General features: G+C 55.2%; 1 protein-coding gene across 1 annotated transcript; it reads left to right on the top strand.

The window, feature by feature from the left end:
• Positions 1 to 9,767: 9,767 nt before the first annotated feature.
• LOC118732267 (transcription factor CP2-like protein 1) lies at positions 9,768 to 18,131 on the top strand. The gene is given in 18 exon segments (XM_045570747.1): positions 9,768 to 9,954; positions 10,267 to 10,492; positions 10,626 to 10,703; positions 13,034 to 13,135; positions 13,235 to 13,341; positions 13,891 to 13,918; positions 13,921 to 14,042; positions 14,287 to 14,397; positions 14,919 to 14,961; positions 14,964 to 15,015; positions 15,221 to 15,260; positions 15,262 to 15,279; positions 15,552 to 15,645; positions 16,182 to 16,272; positions 16,690 to 16,772; positions 17,269 to 17,414; positions 17,522 to 17,573; positions 18,007 to 18,131. Coding segments are annotated over 18 exon segments (1,548 nt in total). The 5' UTR covers positions 9,768 to 9,837; the 3' UTR covers positions 18,045 to 18,131.
• The last annotated feature ends 911 nt before the right edge of the window (positions 18,132 to 19,042 follow it).

Raw genomic sequence — 19,042 nt, 5'->3', positions numbered from 1 at the left:
TGGTTCCGCCCCCTGCCCGCCGCCGCGCCCCCGCGCCGCTATGCAAATCAGCTCCTCCGCTATTGGCTACCGCGGCGGCGGCGAGGGCGGCGCCTGGGAGGGCTCGACAAGAAGGGGCGGGGCCTGGGAGGGAGAGCCGTGGAGGGGTCCGTGTTACATTGAAAAAACCTGGGATGGGTGGGTGGCGTGACAAGGTTGAGGGATGGCTCCAGAGGTCACAGTAGAGTCTGAAGAAGGTGGGGGGGCGGGGGGGGGGGGGAATAGAAATAGGTTACATCTGCAGGAGGAGAGCCGAGAGCGGAATGCAAATGAGGATTCCCCTGATAGAGGTGAAGGAAGAATGGGGGGAGATTCTACCCCATTCAGCACCTGGCTGTCTCTCTGCCCTGAAGAGACGCTCCCCCCACACACGTACCCTGGGCTGCGAGGCAGTAATTTCCTCAAGCAGAGAAGGGACGACTTAACATCATGTGTCAAAGGTCAGGCCTGACAAACTGCTTTTTTTTTTTGTGGATGAAAAGCTGGACATGGTGTCAGTTTCCAGTCTTGTCTGGACTTCAGCAGAAAAGAGAGACGGTGGCCTCCGTCCCAGCACCTGAGGCTCTCTAACCTTCTCCAGGACATGCCCCCTCCCACAGAGCCTGCCACAGGTGGAGTTAGCAGGTTCTTGCCCTCCAAGGTGTCTTCTGCCCACTTGTCTGAAGGTATGGCTTCTACTGCGTGTGTGCGTGTGTGTGTGTGGTGTGTGTGTGTGTGTGTGTGTGTGTGTGTACCTTCTATTTCTCCAAGTCCTCCTCCTTCCTCTCCTCCCTCCCCTCCCATCCTGACCAAAAGGTCTAGCTTCATCTCTTGGCCTTTCCACGGAAAGAGGTAAGTTGGGAGTTGAGAGACTTCTAGGTCTAAGTCTCCTTCCTCATCTGCTGTGGGTGATAAGATGAGGGCGGGGGGACCTCGAGAAGGTCCTGCCTGTATGGCAGCCCTGGAGGAGGGCTGGACCCCGTGTCTGCCCGTGCACAGAGCCATCCAGCGATCTGCCCTCCCAAGGAGGAGCTCACCATCGGAGGACCGCTCAGGTTTCTGTGGCCAAGAATAGAGATTTACTTGCAGGGACAGAAGTAGGACAAGGGCAGACGTGAGGGTTCGTGATTGTGGGGGCTCAGTCCCCTCCCCTCCAGATGTGCCCGCTGCAGCCACAGCCCCGAGAGCTAGCTTTCCCGGAAGGAGCTGCACTAGGACCTGGCCCTCTCATGACCAGCCACCTCCCAGGCTCCTCGGGGAGGGCTGCCCTCCTCCCTCTTGCCCAGCTCAGGGCACCCCAAAATCCCCTCCCTGGCCAACTGAGACGTAGAAATGCTGGGAGCACCCTGAGACAGAGTTGTCAGCCTCCTCCCCCCACCCGATCTGGATGTGAGCAAACCAGGCCTTCTGCATTTAGAGGCCTCCTGGGGAGGTGCCCGTTTCTCCCACCTAGCAGGAACTCTGGGTTCCTTAGAACCCAGGGCCTGAATAGTCACTGATTTCCTGTGACCTTGGGTGAGGAGCTAAACCCTTTAGAGCCTCAATCTCTTCATCAGCAAATGGCCCAGAGCAGTGCTAGGAGAACGAGTGCGTTAGCCCAGGAAGACAAGCAGGGACCGTTCATTTCCTCCTTTGCCTCCTTTCTTTTGGGACATTTGTTCCTTCGCAGGGCTCTTCCCGAGGCAGAGAGGCGACACAGCGTCGTTCCCCTCGCTTTCCTGAGTCACTGGGAGCCTGTTGTTTCGTGGGGGACTCAACCCAGGAAGGGATTCTGATGAGACAAGAGGGAGAATTCCCAGGGGCGTCCGTGGCACCAGGGACCAAGGTGAGCAGGACAGTTGGTGGGCCCTGGACCCATCTGGCCTGGGCACCAGAAGCCTGAGGTGGGGCAAACGTGGAGGAGGCCAGGGGCTGGGTGCCATGCCCTCTGGCTGTCCTCTCTGGAGTGCCTCAGAGAAGCGTTCGCACACTACGTCTGAGTCATTGTCTCAGCGCCAACAACTCCCGCTGCAGTGGCTCAGGGCCGGGGCCGGAGCACCGGACTGGCTGCTCCTGCAAGAGGAACCTTGTCCCATCCCAGAGGCAGTGGCTGAAATAACCAGGGCCAAGGTGCCACGAGAGGTCACATGGCAGTCACACTCTCAAAAGAACCCCCTGGACCAGAGGCCAAAATACAGCTGCCGGAGTGCCTCTCGGCAGGAGAGCAGCCAGAATGAGAGTGGGCACTGGGTTCTCAGGAGCCCAGGGACTAAGGGCTGGCCAGCGGCTTAAATCTGCCCGCGGCACAGTGTCCAGCACACTCAGGGTCTGGTCCTCGTCCCAGTCTGCCCTTGTTTTTCCTGTTCTTCAATTTGGGGCAAAGAGCTGTTCTCTGGAGGGACATTCATCTCCTTCTTTTCAGATGGGCAGAATTGGACTAGGATAGGTTGAAATGGGGAGTTGGATTAAAATGGGGCAATAATAGTTGTTGTTATTAAGAATTCTTTTTTAGCCGAAACCGGTTTGGCTCAGTGGTAGAGCGTCGGTCTGCGGACTGAAGGGTCCTGGGTTCGATTCTGGTCAGGGGCATGTATGTTGGTTGCGGGCACATCCCCAGAAGGGGGTGTGCAAGAGGCAGCTGGTTGATGATTCTCTCTCATTGACGTTTCTGGCTCTCTATCTCTCTCCGTTCCTCTCTGTAAAAAATCAATAAAATATATTAAAAAAAAAAAAGAATTCTTTTAAAAAATATATATTATTTTTGCCGAAACCGGTTTGGCTCAATGGATAGAGCTTCGGCTTGCGGACTGAAAGGTCCCGGATTCAATTCTGATAAAGGGCATGTACCTGGGTTGTGGGCACATCCCCAGTGGGGGATGGGCAGGAGGCAGCTGATTGGTGATTCTCTCTCATCGATGTTTCTGACTCTCTATGCCTCTCTCTTCCTCTCTGTAAAAAATCAATAAAAATATTTAAATATATATATTTTATTGATTTTCTTTTTTTACAGAGAGGAAAGGAGAGGGATAGAGAGTCAGAAACATTGACAGGAGAGAATCATCTATCAGCTGCCTCCTGCACACCCCCCACTGGGGATGTGCCCGCAACCAAGGTACATGCCCCTGACCGGAATCGAACCTGGGACCCTTGAGTCCGCAGGCCGACGCTCTATCCACTGAGCCAAACCGGGTAGGGCTGTTAGTAAGAATTCTAAACTTCGGGCTTCCAGGGAAGCTCTGGGAGGTGACTGAACCCCTTGAAACTATGTAAAATTTGGAGGTAAGCACTTTCCTCAGAGAATCTAAGATCCCCAAAGGATTAAGACTCTTTGGCTTGAATGACCCCTAGGATTCCTCCAGGAAGAGGCTGAGATCCGCTGATGTGAGGGTTGCTTCCTTCCGCAGGACTGACTTATTTCCCCATAAACACCTTCAGCTCAAGCCCTTCCCGCTGTGACCTCTGCCCCCAGGGCCGCCCAGGACAGCCCGAGCTGAAGGCCTGCCTGCTGGCCTTTCCCTCTAGCTTTAGCACCGGCACCCTGGGGTGGGGTAGTCCATCATGGCTGAGGCCAAGTCTGAGTTCTCACCTCCTCGCCGGGGAGAGGAAGAGGGGCCCGTGGGGCTGGGGGTGCAGAGGCCCCCCCCTGGGGCCCAGAGGCAGCTCCCACTCTAAAGCGCTGGGGCCGGTGGCAGGCCTCGGTAATTACGACTTTACGGAAATATGGAAGGCTCTTACGCAAGCGCCTGACACACTTCCCGTCTGTGGCATCTGGGACAGCCAGGTCCCCAGGGGCTGGAGGAGGGCCCCTCCGCCCCCTGCTGCCACCAAGCCCAGGAGCTGTGGCACTGTCCCTAACGCGCCCGGGCTGAGCCGTTCCCTCTCTCCGCGCCCCAGGCTCCCTGGAGGGGAAGGACTGGGGCTCCAGTGTGTGCCACCCCTTCCCTGTGCCCTGCCAAGCCCAGGAGCCCTGCTCTTGGGTGAGGGGACAGTGGGGGTGGGGGTGTTTCCCTTTCCTCCGTGAAGGAAACCTCTCTTTCCAGGAAGACGTCCCCTCCTATTGTTTCTTTCTTTTTTCTTTTTAAAATATATTTTATTGTCCTTTTACAGAAATGAAGGGAGAGGGACAGAAAGCTAGAAACATCGATGGGAGAGAAACACCCATCAACTGCCTCCTGCACGCCCCTTACTGGGGATACGCCTGCAACCAAGGTACATGCCCTTGACCGGAATCAAACCCGGGACTCCAGTGTCCGCAGGCCGATGCTCTATCCACTGAGCCACATCGGTTGGAGCTGTTCTGTTTCTTTTGTCCTTGAGGCTGGGAACATAGGGCTGAGGGCAGCCGTGGTGGGGGGTTCAGAGCCCTGCAGTCCCTCCTCAGGCCCTGCTCAGTTTGCCTCCTTCCCCCTCCCACGCCCCGATAGTGGCCCGAAGCCCCTGCTTTCTTTCTCTAGTCCATTTCCCCTACCCACCCACAGGCATCTGTTACCAAGGTAACAGCAATGTCATCACTTTGGGGTAAGTGAGGGGGTGGAGCCCAGCGGAGGAGGGTGCTGTTAGGGGTTAGCATTTTGGAGAGATGAGCACTGAGGGGGCCCATTTATTAAAGGAGGATCCTGTTGCTGGGAAGGGGCTTTGGGCACAGACTGGGACAGAGGCTGCTGCTGAAAGCTGGTGGGAAAGGGGGAGGATGAAGTTCGGAAGCAACTGGATGCAGGGTTAGAAGTGAGGGTGTCTCTGGTGAGAGGCGTGAGGGTGGTGGTGACAAAGGAGACATGGAGGCAGGGAGAGTGGACCCTGCCTGTAACTCCTCGCTGGGGTCCATGGGGAGAGGTTTTCTGGCTGGGAAAGTCTAGAGCCCGCTGAGAGCAGCATGGGAGAGCCTGGGGCAGGGCTGGGCCCACACCGCCCCCTGCAGGCTGCACAGAAAGCAACATGGGATGTTTTCAGAGAAGCTGCCACATGCTGCTCATCCCAAGGGAATTCCCAAGTCAAGCAGGACCCCGCTCACACACACCGGAGGAGGCACAGATCATGTCCTTGCCACTCTGTCCTTACCCTCCCCTCCACACCTATCAAAGCAGCAGCAGATCAGCCACTGGCATTCATATTACTCACCCTCAGCTCCGCCCCAGGAGGGGGCAGAAAGCAATGTTATCCCCATATTGCAGCTGGAAAGGTCAAAGCTCAGAAAGGCCCAAGGTCACTGCCATCATCCATCATGGGAATCAGGTTCCTGGGTCTGATACTTCTTTGGGGGTTGCTGAGTGAATGAATGCATGGATGACAAATGCTTTCCCCATCAGCCTTTCTTTCTTTGGGGGAGAATTACTGGTAGACCTCTTTCTTCAGCTCTGCAGATTGGAAAGTTGCCTGGAGATTCATTTTAAAATTCTATAGCAAATTTGTCAGGGAGAATGGGATATAGGACAGCAATTAAGAACAGGGACTGTGACTCAGATGGCCTGGGTTAAAACCCTGGCTTTGTCTCCTCTTAGCTGTGTGACCTTGAAATATCTACTTAACCTCTCTGAGCCTCTATTTCCCCATCTGTATAATGGGGGGGAGGGGGGAGAGGGGAGAGAAGGATAATAGAACAATAGAAACAAATAGTATCTTCCTCAGAAGGCAGACTGAAAAACACTGAAGAATTGTTTATTTGATAAACAAATCCTCAATACTTACAAGTGTTATAGAAATAAATCTATGATGTACTGTCCCGACCTGCGGGACAACAACGACCCGCGGGACAACAACGGGGGCACGCAGGAACCACCTAAGAGAATGAAACAAACAAGGAACTCGAAAGAATGAAGGCAAGACAAGGTTCTGATCAAGCCTCAGTTTTATTCTCTGAAATGGCTGTATTTATACAGCAGAGACAAAGGGGGGCAGGGCCGCCTGTGCAGGGGGGGTCTTTGGTATGGCAACACAGGATTGACTAATTGCCAGAGGCGGTGTGACATTCCAAGGTGCAACATTCCAAGGCTGGGCTGTCTAGGGGGGGAGGATCAGGAAGGGGAAGAGGCAGGAAGACAGGAGATGCTAAGCCCCAGGTTAATCTTATCTTCTGGCCAAGCCCTCAGGGCACCGCATAACTTCTGCTAGAAGGAACTTAATTCTATTTCCTTAAGACTGCATTGCTTGCCTCAACTCTGCTAGCTCCCAACAATGTACTAGGCACTGGTGATACATAGCGAAGAAAAAAAAAAAAAAGACACCCACCTTTCCTGAGGGCTCACCTATTATCTCCTTCAGTTTTCACTGTGCTCCTATGCAGTAAACTCTCACCATCTTCTTTAAAAAAAAAAAAAAAAAAAAAAAATATATATATATATATATATATATATATATATATATATATTATTGATTTTTTTTTTTTTTTACAGAGAGGAAGAGAGAGGGATAGAGAGTTAGAAACATCGATGAGAGAGAGAGAGAGACATCGACCAGCTGCCTCCTGCACACCCCCCACTAGGGATGTGCCCGCAACCAAGATACATGCCCTTGACCTGAATCGAACCTGGGACCCTTCAGTCCGCAGGCTGACCCTCTATCCACTGAGCCAAACCGGTTTCAGCCATCATCTTCTTTTTACAGTTGCACCATGAAGCTTAAGAAGGTTAAGTTACTTGCCCAAAGCCACACAGCTGCACTTGAACTCAGTCTATGCTGACACACATACCCTTAATCTCAACACCAGCAAACCTCTCTTAGTCCCTGTCCTCGGGGGAGCTCCATGCTTATGGCGGGGGGTGGGGGGACGAGCGGGAACTAGACAGAGCACACAGAATAAAGTGCACATCAGATGACTGCTGTGAACGAATTTGGTGAAGGGCAGAGAAAGGACCCGGAGAACATAAGCGCCAACTGACGGGGCTGCAGGAAGGTTTAAGAACAAGCTAAGTTTGACTCATGAACAGAGGGAACCTTTCCAAAGGCAGACTTACGGGTGGTTGAGGGGGAGTCTCAGGAATAAAAGATTGGGGGCTTGTCCTAGCCGGGTGGCTAAGTGGGTAGAGCATCCGCCTGCAGACTGAAGCGTCCCGGGTTCGATTATGGTCAAGGGCACATGCTCAGGTTTCGGCCTCAATTCCCAGTAGGGGGTGTGCAGGAGGCAGCCGATCAATGATTCTCTCTCATCATTGATGTTTCTATCTCTATCTCCCTCTCCCTTCCTCTCTGAAATCAATAAAATATATATATATATATATATATATATATATTTTTTTTTTTTTTAAAGATTGGGGGCTTAGAGCCAGGCACATGTGTTGTCCAACTCCAGGGGGCACTGCTTAGTGTGGTGCCCTTTGGAGCTGTGCACCCCCAGTCCTCAGAGGCATTCTGCTGGGAGGAGGGACTGCCTCGTGGGGGCAGGGGTATTTGTGTGCACAGACCACTGGTCCACAGGGATTGCCATATGGGACTGTCAGCTTCCTCTGTGTGTGCGCGCTCCTGTGTGCCTGTGCCTGAGATGTCTAAAAAGCCATGCTCTCATCCCTTCCATCATTAAATGATTTTGCCTGGAACTCAGGGTCCAGGCCTTTTGCCCTGGATAGGCAGGATGAGAGAGAGAGAGAGAGAGAGCGAGCGAGCGGGAGAGAGAGCGTGAGTGCGCTCTGGTACATAGTAGGCACTTCATAGCATTTTGTTGAATGAGTGAATGAGTGATCCTTCTCCTCTCAGCCCCGCTTTCTCACCCTTCACCTCTCCCACTCTCCAGGGTCAGTCTTGCCTCGGGAAAGAAAGCAAAACCAAACGAGACATTTTGGTTAGAGGAGAAAAAGGACATTGAATTGTTATTTCTCAGCAAATTTTTTTACAGATAAAAAGTTACTTCCTTGGCTTAAGAAACCCAGAAGGGTATTATTAGGATCAGTTTATGCCGTGGCCTAGAAAATGACAGAACATTTTGGGTGGGGAAAATCCATTTTTAAAAATCGCACCCAAAGGGTTGTGCCTGAAGGTGTGTGAGAGGGGAGGTTTCTGGAACAGCCGTGTCTATCCGCCGCTCCCCCCTCCAAGGACTGGTGACACCGGGGACCTTGCTGGTGCCCCCCGACACTCCAAGGGGAGCTCTTGGGAATTCAGCCTGGGAAAAGATGCAGCGCCACAAAGTTCCCATCCATCCCCACCCACACCTGGTGGGAGGGGGGCCTTGCTTCCATTCAGAAAGGTAAAGAGGGGAGTCTGGGCCATGCCCCTGCCTTGTGAGGGCCTCACCCGCCCCCCCCCCCCCCCCCGCCCCCGCCCTGGGAATCCCCTGAGAGTGGGGAGTCTGCACCAGAAGAGCTGTTCAAACTGTTCAGGCTCTGTTCTGTGCTGGCCCAGGGGGCACAGGGAAAGAGTGGGGTGAGGTTTCAGGGTGCAAGTGGCTAGGCTCCCGTCACTGCCTCAAGCCCAGCTTCTTTCCTGAGAGAGAGAGAGAGAGAGAGAGAGGAGAGAGATGGAAAAACCAGAAACAGACCCGGCAACATCTGAGTGGGACCGAGTGCAGAGGGAGTGGGGAAGGGAGAGATGAACTGAGGGCGAAGGAAGCGGGAGGATGCAAGCAGGGGAGGGTGGTGAGACGGCAGGGACTTGGGTGCTGGAGTGGGCCCCGCTCCCAGGACCTCCTCTGGGGATTGTCCTCAAAGGGGCCCACTCCAGCCTCCACCTTCTCTACCCAGACCCCCAGGAACCCCGGAAAGCCTCCTGCACGATGGTAACCCTGGGGCGGACCCTGGAGACGGCCTTCATCCCTCTTCGCCTCGCCCACATGCGAGAGGCAGTCACGAGGGCCTGCTCCTCCTGCTCCACGTGCGCAGCTGCCTCACCCCAGCGGAAAACGCACCATCACGATAGATGAAATAGAGAAGGTAGCCGGAGGTCAGGATGGCAGGACACACACAGGCTTTATTGGAGGGAAGAGTACCCCTGCCTGCTGCTTCCAGAGAGAGGGGCGGGAGAGAGCGAAGGCCGGGGTACAAGCACCTTTAAGGATAGGTGATTGGTGATTAGGGACTGACCTAGGGACTTAGGAATGGGGGGGGGGGGGCGGCTTAGGGTATTTGTCAGGTGCTGATTGGTCATTCAGAGCTCAGGAATGTCTGGCCGCAGGTGGGCTTTACGTCTGCCCATCAATTGGAGGAAGGGAGGATCTATCACTTACCTCCTCCGCCCCACACCCTGCTCCCCAGCCAGGACCCCTCCACGCCCCTTCCTCTCCTGGGTCCTGCTCTGTCCCACCCTGGAGGGCTCCGTGGGGGGCCCCTCGCCTGGACTCCGCCTCGGGGCAGTGGGCGGGCTCGCCAAGTCTTGGGTTCTTATCACGGGACCTTGTTCTTATCACGGGGAAGAGGAGGTGGGAGGCAGCAGGGAGCAGAGACCCTGTGCAGGTGCATTGTGCAGCAGGCCTGCCGGTCCTGTCCCGGGAAGGGTCAGGCTCCTCCATGAGGTCACGTGAGGGGCCCTGGCCTGTGAGGCTCTGGGGTTCTCCATGCATCTGGGGCCAGTCTTGAAGCCTAGGGGGTGTCCGCTCCTTGTCCCGGGGCCTCTCGGGAAAGGTGGGGGCGTGGGTGTGCCTCCCTGTGGCGTTGTTTTGCTGTAGCACCATCTCCCCTTCCAGTTAATGATTGGTCGGGAGCCCTGGGGACACCATTCCCCTCCCCCTCCTCCCACATTGAGCTGCCTAACAGGCCCACAGCTTCCCAGCGCCCCGGGCCTGACCCCACCCTTCAGTGGGTTTGCTTCTATAACTAGAGGCCCAGGCGGAGGCCCAGGCGGAGGCCCAGGGGGTCCCGTCCCACCCAGTGCTGCCCTCTCCGTCACACCCCTGGCCCGTCCCCTTTCCTTTCCAGGATGCTGTTCTGGCACAACCAGCTGGAGACCTGTGGCCCGCCCCGGGAGCTGCACCCCGGCCGCCGAGCCGAGCGGCTGCTCAGGGGAGGACCAGGGAGGGCCCTCGTCGGAGCTGAGGTGGAAGGTAGAGGGGGCTGGGCTTCCTGCTCTCGGGTCCCTTTGGGGGAGGGGATGTGGTCAAACGCACCCGAGTTTAGTGGGTCCTGGGACACGTCACAGCACCCCGGGCACCACCTACTCAGGACACTTTGAGGGAGGGCGGCGTTGACTTGGCATCAGGCAAGCCCTGAGGTTGCAGACAAGCCATGGATGCCCAGTGTTTGCAGGTGCGTGGAAGTGTCTGGGGTTTGCACCCTAACGGAGGATCCCACAGGCCAAAGGGGCTGAAGGGGTGAGGTGGAGGGGGGCCCTTTGGGGTGCCTGCCACAGGACACTGGAGGCTCCCAGGAGATGGGACCTGGCAGAGAGAGCCGGCGCCTGCCCGGAGGGGGTGGGGTGGGCAGGGCAGAAAGCTGGCAGGGCCTCCTGTCCCCGCAGTACCTAAAGCAGGAGGAGCTGCCCAGCATCCGCAGCCCCTCCTTCCAGTACGTGCTCGGCGCAGCCACCTCGCCAGCCGTGAAGCAGCAGGAGGAGGCCCTGACCTACCTGAACCAGGGTACGCGGGGCCGGGGAGGGGAAGGGGTGCGTGGGGGCGGCAGGCTCTGGAGGCTGTGCCAGGGCGGGCTGGGGAGGCAGGCACCACCTCTGACCCTCGGAGCAGGGCTCACACGTCCCCCCGTCTCTCCCAGGCCAGTCCTACGAGGCGCAGATGCTCTGCAATGCCAAGCTGGGCGACGCCACCCAGTGGCCGCGGCTGCTGAAGGCAGGTGCCTCCCCGAAGGCGGTCTGACGTCCCCGCCCAGGAAGCCAGTGCCATCCTGTGACATCATTGCCCAGTGGAACCCTCTCAGCCCACCTTTTATTTTTAAAAAATATATATATTTTATTGATTTTTTACAGAGAGGAAGGGAGAGAGCTAGAGAGCTAGAAACGTCAATGAGAGAGAAACATCGACCAGCCGCCTCTTGCACACCCCCTACCGGGGATGTGCCCGCAACCCATGTACATGCCCTTGACAGGAATCGAACCTGGGACCTTTCAGTCCGCAGACGGATGCTCTACCACTGAGCCAAACCGGTTTCGGCTAAGTCCACCTTTTAGGTTGACCTTCACCGCGGTGGGCGGGAATTGTGCAGGCAAGAGGCACAGAGAGGTGAAGCGTTTTTCCATGAAATAGAGCCAGCAAACAGCAGAACCGGGATGTACAAATACGTTATACCCCTAACTGGTTCGGCTCAGTGGATAGAGCGTCGGCTTTCAGATCAAAGGGTTCCAGGTTTGATTCCGGTCAAGGGCACGTACCTTGGGTGCAGGCTTCTCCCGGCCCAGGCCTTGGCCGGGTCTCGTGCAGGAGGCAACTGATCGATGTGTTTTTCTCACGTGGATATTTCTCTCTATTTTTCCTTCTCACACTCTCATTAAAAATCAATGGAAAAAATATCCTCAGGTTGGAATTGAAAAAGAAAGAAAAAGGATACATTCACACACATGATTACTTCTCTCAGAAATGTATTCATTAGCGCTGGCCGGTGGCTCCTTTGATTGGAGCGTTGGCCTAAGCAGCAAAAGGTGGCAGGTTTAACTCTGGTTAGGGCACATGCCTAGGTTTCGGGTTCCATCCCTGTTTTGGGCGTATACCAGAGGTAATGGATCCACGTGTCTGTCTCTCTCTCTCTCTCTCTCTCCCACTCTCTCTCTCTCTCTCTCTCTCTCTAAAAAAAAAAAAAAAAAAAAAAAAAAAAAAAAAAAAAAAAAAAAAAAAAAAGAGAACAGCCGAAATGGGTTTGGCTCAGTGGATAGAGCGTCGGTCTGCGGACTGAAAGGACCCAGGTTCGATTCCGGTCAAGGGCATGTACCTTGGTTGCGGGCACATCCCCAGTAGGGGGTATGAAGGAGGCAGCTGGTTGATGTTTCTCTCTCAACGACGTTTCTAGCTCTCTATCCCTCTCTCCTCCTCTCTGTAAAAAATCAATAAAATATATTTAAAAAAAGAGAGAGAGAGAGAACATGTCCTTGGGTGAAGATTTTAAAAAAAGTATTCATTAATCTCCCATTTATTGCCAGAAACCGTTCTCTGAGCTAGACATTCAGCAGTAAAGAGACAGATGTAATTCCTTCCCTCAGGGGGCTTGCATTCTACTGAGTGAGACAAACTTGTAATTACACAAATTGTATGCAATTACAAGTTGATTTACAAATTGCAAAATGATAAGTGCTGCACAGAAAAGAGACTGCTCGCACCCTTCCTTTCCAGAGCCCACCTGCCTCCCCCCACCCCTTTCCCCACAGGCCAGCTCCCCCCGCCCCTCCCCTCAGCTCCATGGCCCCTCTTTTCGCCTCTGTAACTTGTCTCCTTAGCCCACACAGCCCAGCTGGCTTGCTTCTTTCTACCTCTGTGACTTTCTTTCCTTTTAAAAAAAAAATATATATTTTATTGATTTTACACAGAGAGGGATAGAGAGTTAGAAACGTCGATGAGAGAGAAACATCGACCAGCTGCCTCTTGCCCACCCCCAACTGGGGATGTGCCCGCAACCAAGGTACAATACATGCCCTTGACCAGAATCAAACCCTGGACCTTTCTTTCCTTTTTAATATATTTTTATTGATTGTTCACAGAGAGGAAGGGAGAGGGATAGAGAGTTAGAAACTTCAATGAGAGAGAAACATCAATCAGCTGCCTCCTACTGGGGATGTGCCCGCAACCAAGGTACATGCCCTTCACCGGAATCGAACCTGGGACCCTTCAGTCCGCAGGCCGACGCTCTATCCACTGAGCCAAACCGATCAGGGCCTCTGTGACTTTCTAAGTAAACTTTTGCTTATCATTATAGAAGAGAGACCGGTAGAGTGATTAAGAGAGGGAAGGGATTAACTTCCTTATTTTACAGATGAGGAAACAGGCTCAGGGTCTCTAAATGACCTCCCCAGTTTCACAGAATGGCAGGTGGGCATCTGGACACAGATCTAGTGACTCTGAGTCCCATGTTTCCTGGGAGCGGGAAGCAAGGTGGGGAGGGGGGGAGGGTTGGCCTACCGCAGGCGTGGGAACGGGCTCCCAGACGCCCACGAGCGCCCCCTCCCGGTGCCCACAGAGCGGTGCGTGTGGTGTTCCATGACCGGCGCCTGCAGCACATGGAGCAGCAGCAGCTGGACGGGCGGCGGTGGAGCCGGCCCGGGGACCGCATCCTGGACATCGGTGACTGGGGGGACCCCTCAGGGCCGCCGCCTGCCCGGAAAGCCCTCTCGGGTGGGAAGGGCTGAGCCCGGCCTCCTGCTTGCTCCTCTCTGCCTGCAGATGTGCCGCTGTCCGTGGGGCCGATAGAGCCCCAGGTGCTGCCCTCCCAGCTCAACGCCGTGGAGTTCCACTGGGACCCGGCCAAGAGGACCTCGCTCTTCCTGCAGGTGAGCCGACCGGGGAAGGCGGCGAGTGCAGGTGCGGGTGAGGGGACAGGAAAAGCCAATCCCTTCCAGGAGACACCTTGGGGGGGTGGGGTATAGGGATAAAGGTTTACGAACTCTCACGGGGGGGGGGCAGGACTAAACATGAACACAGTGGGAGAAACCACAAAGCACAGGACTTAGCTTCTTAGAAAGTCACGGTCTGCAACGCCCAGGCCGAATTAAAAGGAGACCCAAGTGGGGAAAACAGTTGTTAGTGTGTCACAGCCTTAATATGTAAAAAGTTATCAGACATCAATAAGAAGAAAGAGACCAACAGGAAAACAGGCAAAGGATCTAAGCAGACCGTTTCTATAAGGATACTAAATGCGAATTAACATTCATGTTTAGCACGGGGAAGTGAGGTACAACAGAGGGAAGAACGTAATGAGTTACGCTTGAGGAGAGACAGGGGACAGGGGACAGGGGTCAGGTCTTAGGGGGACTCCCCTGGAATGCAGGTGGGGCCCGGGGTCACACCGCTTCCTCTCTGCTTCCTCCTCTCCGCCTCAGGTTCACTGCATCAGCACCGAGTTCACTCCCGGAAAAAGGGCGGAGAGAAAGGCGTCCCCTTCCGCCTCCAGATCCACACGTTCAAGCCCAGCGACCAGGAGCTGGCGCCGGAGCACCTGCACTCCGCCGGCTGCCTCATCAAGGTGTTCAAGGTACGGTACGGGGTCCCGGGCCTCCCTCCCGGGCTGTCACCCGCCTCCCGGGCTGTCACCCGCCTCCCTGGCTGCAGGTTCTGGCCCTGCTCTGCGGCAGACCCCAGCCTGCGGGCCCGCTCTGGGGCCCTCTCCGGCTCTGTGCTCGGGGACGGGGCTGCAGGGCCTCCTGAGAACCCCTCATGTAAAGAGGAGTGAGCAGGTGAGGAGGGGCCCCCCAGATCCCCATGTCTCCCTCCTGGAGCCCAAAGGAGCCGACCGGAAACTGAAAACCGACCGGGAGAAGGTTGAGAAACAGCCCCTGCAGGAGAGAGACAAGTATCAGGCTGCCTGTGAGAGCACCGTCTTCGTGGAGGTGGGTGTTGGGGCGGCAGGGTTGGGAAGGGAGGTTGGGGAATTGAGGACTCAAGGGCTGAGGATGCTGCAGGATGATCACAGCCCTCCCCTCCCCCGGGCATGTGCCCTGACCCCTGACCAGAATGACCGAACCGGCGACCTCCTGGTGTGGTGCATGGGTCGACACTCAACCACTGAGCCACACTGGCCGAGGCCTTGTCAACTTTTTTTTTTTTTTAATATATATTTTATTGATTTTTTACAGAGAGGAAGGGAGAGGGTAGAGAGTTAAACATCGATGAGAGAGAATCATCGATCAGCTGCCTCCTGCACACCCCCCACCGGGGATGTGCCCGCAACCAAGGTACATGCCCCTGACCGGAATCGAACCTGAGACCCTTCAGTCCGCAGGCTGACGCTCCATCCATTGAGCCAAACCGGTCCCGGCCCTTGTCAACTCTTCATAGGGAGATGGGGGGAGATAGGGGACAGCTGCCACTGCTCTCGAACTGTCCATGCGACCTTGCTGTTTACCCACAGTGTGCCCCGTGGCCAGAGCCCAGCGCAGAGCCCTGCCTGCCGCTCAGCCCCGGGCTCTGCCCGCCCCCCACTCCTGCAGACTCCTGTCCCCCGAGAGGTGAGTGGGGATGCGCCTCCCATCAGCCCTTTGGGGCGTGAAGAGCTCCTCAGCCAGGCGTGGGGGCGGCGCAGGGTTGAGGGGTCCCCGAGGCAGGCTCAGAGGCTCAGCCCTCAGAGGCTCAGCCGGCTTCTGGGGGTGACACCTGGGGTGACACCTGGCCAGCTCTGCTCCCAAGAGCCCCTGACTCTCTGCTCCCTCCCAGGCTCTGCTGCTCACCACCGATCGTCTTGGACACTTGGGGGGGGGGGCAGCCCAGCTGAGGTGAGTCTTCCCTTTCCAACCCCCCCCCTCCCCTCTCCCGAAGCCTCAGCAACCTCCTCTCTCGCTCCAGAACAGGGCGGCCCTGCCCCCTGGTGGACAGACGTGGTATGGCCACAGATCACAAACCTGCCCTGCATGGGCCCGCACTTCCCGCCAGCAGAATGAGCCTCCCCCTCAGACCTGGGGCCCCCAAGGGCAGAGGCAAACCGCCTCCCCTTTGTTCTCAGCCCGTGGGCTCGCGGTGTTATCTGAGAGCCCTCTCTGTGCCTCAGGACCTGAGCCCTGGGGCCTCCATCCTGGAGACGCAGCAGTGGTTACATCGCCACCGGTTCTCCAGCTACTGCCGGACACTGGCCAGTTTCACTGGTGAGAGGCTGGGGTCCCCGACCCGCTGTAGGGAAATGGGGGTGGGACTCTCAGCAGGGAGTCTGCCTCAACTAACTTTTATTTAGGATGAAGAGTTGCCAGGCACCATGCTTGCTAGGTTTTTCTCTCTCATATTAACTCATTAGTCAACGGAGCCAAATATCAACAGTACGACGATTGAAATTTCTTTTGTGAGCCAAAATTTTTTAAACTTAAACTTCTTCTAACGCCACTTCTTCAAAATAGGCTCTCCCAGGCCGTGGTATTTTGTGGAAGAGCCACACTCAAGGGGCCAAAGAGCCGCACGTGGCTTGTGAGCCGCCGTTTGCCGGCCACTGTCCTATATAATTTACACACTCCCCCATGAGAACAGGGCTCAGAGAGGTCAAATACTTTGCTGAAGGATACACAGCCAACAAGTGGCTCTAAGTCCACCTGGACATTCTGGGGCTATTTGTAGGCTCATGTTGGACTGTGTCCCTTGCCGTCTTTGATCCCAGGCCTCCTCCCCCATCTGGCTCCGTCTGCCTCTGCAGGCCCTGATGTGCTGAAGCTTACCCATCAGGACCTTATCCAGATCTGCGGGGCTGCCGACGGGATCCGCCTTTCCAACACTCTTAGGGCCAGGTGCTGGGCACCTGCCCGCTGAACGGCACCTACCAATTCAGCTAGCAGAAGGTCCAAGTCAAGAGGCACCTGGAAGCCCACTTATTCCCACACCCTCATTTTACACAGGAAGGAACTCTGGCCCCCAAAGGACCCGGATCTGCCGGAGGTTACAGCCTGGCAGGGCTGGGCTAAAAAACTCAGCTCCCCTGAGCCTCCTTTCTGTGACCTCCCATCTGCATCACTGTTTCTGGGGACAGTTAGATTTTCCTCGTCTCCTCTCCCCCAGAATCTAGCATTCATTAAATGCTTAAGAAATGTGTGGGGACTTCTCTCCCTGGAGACCTGGGAGGAGGCGGGGTCTCTCCCAGGGACGGGGGCTCAAAGCAGGAGCCGATGGTCCAGATGTGAAGGGCTGAGGCTGTTTTCCTGGCCCAGGCCCATCCGTCACCGGCTGACTTTGTATGTGGCTCAGGAGGCAGCGAGGCAAGAGCGCGAGGCTCCTAAGAACCCTGCACCAGGTGAGGTCCTGGCCTCTCTCCGGAAGACACTCAGGTGTGGCCACAGAACCCTCTTCTGGCCTGGAGGAAGGGTGCGGGCCCACCAGCCCTGGGCCCAGATGCCCTCCGTGCATTCCCCAGCCTTCCAGATCAGTCCCCTCCTTCCAGGACGTTTCCCTGGGGTTATCCCGCCATGTTCTCTCCCTAACCCCTTCCGATTTTGTCATTCTATTAGCATGTGGGAATAGAACATTTGTTATTGTACTTGGGTTTCGGTCCTTCATATGTAGATGTCCCATCTTCGTTCAACTGGGGGCTCTCCTCAACCTGAGGCCGCCCCAAAGATGAGGAATAGGTGAAGACCAAGTGGGTTTATAACCCTTTTTCTTTCTTTACTCTCCCCTCCCCACCCCCCCCATAACCCACCATGAGGCTGTTACCATGCCCTCATCCTCCTGTTATCTGGGGCTCCCTCTAGACCCCTCTCCCCACTGACCCCCTGCTGCCCACCCCCCAGGCTTTTATCAAGAGATTTCTCTGGATGAACTCAGCGCCATTGAGCTGATGGGAAAACTGGCAGAGCTCTTGAACCTCCCGGCCAATCAGATCCATCGCCTCTTCCACCAGGGCCCGGGGGGCATCCTCATTCTCCTCAGTGACCAGGTAAAGGGCTCCACGAAGGCCTGGTCTCCCCCCCCCCCCCCCTTCCCTGGCCTATGCCGCTGAGCCGTAAGAGCCCAATTGTCTTAGTGACCCCATCTCCCTTGCAGGTGGTTCAGAATCTGAAGGATGAATCCTATTTTGTGGCCATGGTGAAAAAAGGTAGGAGTTTTAGAGGGAGACACTAGCTTTGTGTCAAGAGAGAGATTCATATAGCAAAAAGACAGCTATTTATTGCTCAGGAAAAACGTGGCTGAATAAATGCATTCTCATAAGAGAAAAAAAAAAAATGCCCGCATTTCTATGGAAAATGCCCGCTACCATGGAAGGCGATCCCCCTCCTCCCCCAATCACATCGGAAGGAGGGCAGGTGCTTGCTGACCAGTCAGCTGGTAGGCTGGCTATTTGGACGCCTGCCCTGCCCTCCTGTGATGTCCAGTGCACAGGGAGGCTTCCTACAAAGGTGGATGGAGGCCAGGGGAACACCTGCGTGTGGCAGGTGCGCCTCAGGCAGCTCATTGCTGGGAGGGCATCCTAGTGGCGACTGGGGGCCGGGCCGGCCTCACCCCGTTGGTGCCCTGCTTACTGCTTTCAGTGCGGAATCCAGATGGCTACTACCTGGTGCTGACCTAAGCCAGGGACGCCCTGCCGCAGGAGGAAATGGATGCCAGCCTGGCCCTCCAGGAAATCCTCGACACTTCGCTCCCCCGGCTCCAGGTGCGGGGGCTCCAGGTGCAGAGCCGCACCGTCCGGTCTCCTTCACCTGGGGAGGAAGCGACCGCCCCCAGGCTCACAATTCTCCTGCTGGCATTATCGGAACCGGGGCACAGCTTCCCACCACTAGCCAGACTGGCCCAGCCTCTGAGCCGAGAAACCTGGCACTATGGATGAGTTTTTGCCCCAAGCAGTGTTGAACAATGAGTGATTTAGTGTTTAAAATTCTACTCATCTCTTCCTCTTTTGCAAATTTAATTTTAAAAGGTATACATACTTAATGCTTGTTCCATTTTCTTGATATGGTCCTCTTGAGAACTGTTCTCTGCCTAAACTATAGATTAGGGCAAGGGATAGTCTGAGAGGAATAAATAAATCTGGCTGGATTTTTTTTTTTAATTCCAAGTAAGGGAGTGATCGGCAAACTCATTAGTCAACAGAGCCAAATATCAACAGTATGACAATTGAAATTTCTTTGGGGAGCCAAAAAATTTTAAAACTTAAACTTCTAATGCCACTTCTTCAAAATAGACTCGCTCAGGCCGTGGTATTTTGTGAAAGAGCCACACTCAAGTGCAGTTTGCCAACCACCGAGTTAGGCCAACAATTTTTACTAAGGCCTCCAAAAGACCATTCACCTGTCAAATCGCCGTGTTTATTCAAACTGCAGTTCTAGAGGCTTGGGAAATACTATAGCTCTTCTTAAAATAAAAATAAATAGGGTCACCGAAACCGGTTTGGCTCAGTGGATACAGCGTCCGCCTGTGGACTGAAAGGTCCCGGGTTCGATTCCGGTCAAGGGCATGTACCTTGGTTGTGGGGTGTGCGGGAGGCAGCTGACCGATGTTTCTCTCCCATCGATGTTTCTAACTCTCTATCCCTCTCTCTCTCTCTTCCTCTCTGTAAAAAAAAATCAA

This window comes from Pipistrellus kuhlii, unplaced genomic scaffold (genome assembly GCF_014108245.1).
Source record: "Pipistrellus kuhlii isolate mPipKuh1 unplaced genomic scaffold, mPipKuh1.p scaffold_m20_p_37, whole genome shotgun sequence".
NCBI classification, from domain to species: domain Eukaryota; kingdom Metazoa; phylum Chordata; class Mammalia; order Chiroptera; family Vespertilionidae; genus Pipistrellus; species Pipistrellus kuhlii.
The sequence above is the reverse complement of the archived record's forward strand: the minus strand, read 5'-3'. Positions and strand labels throughout refer to the sequence as shown.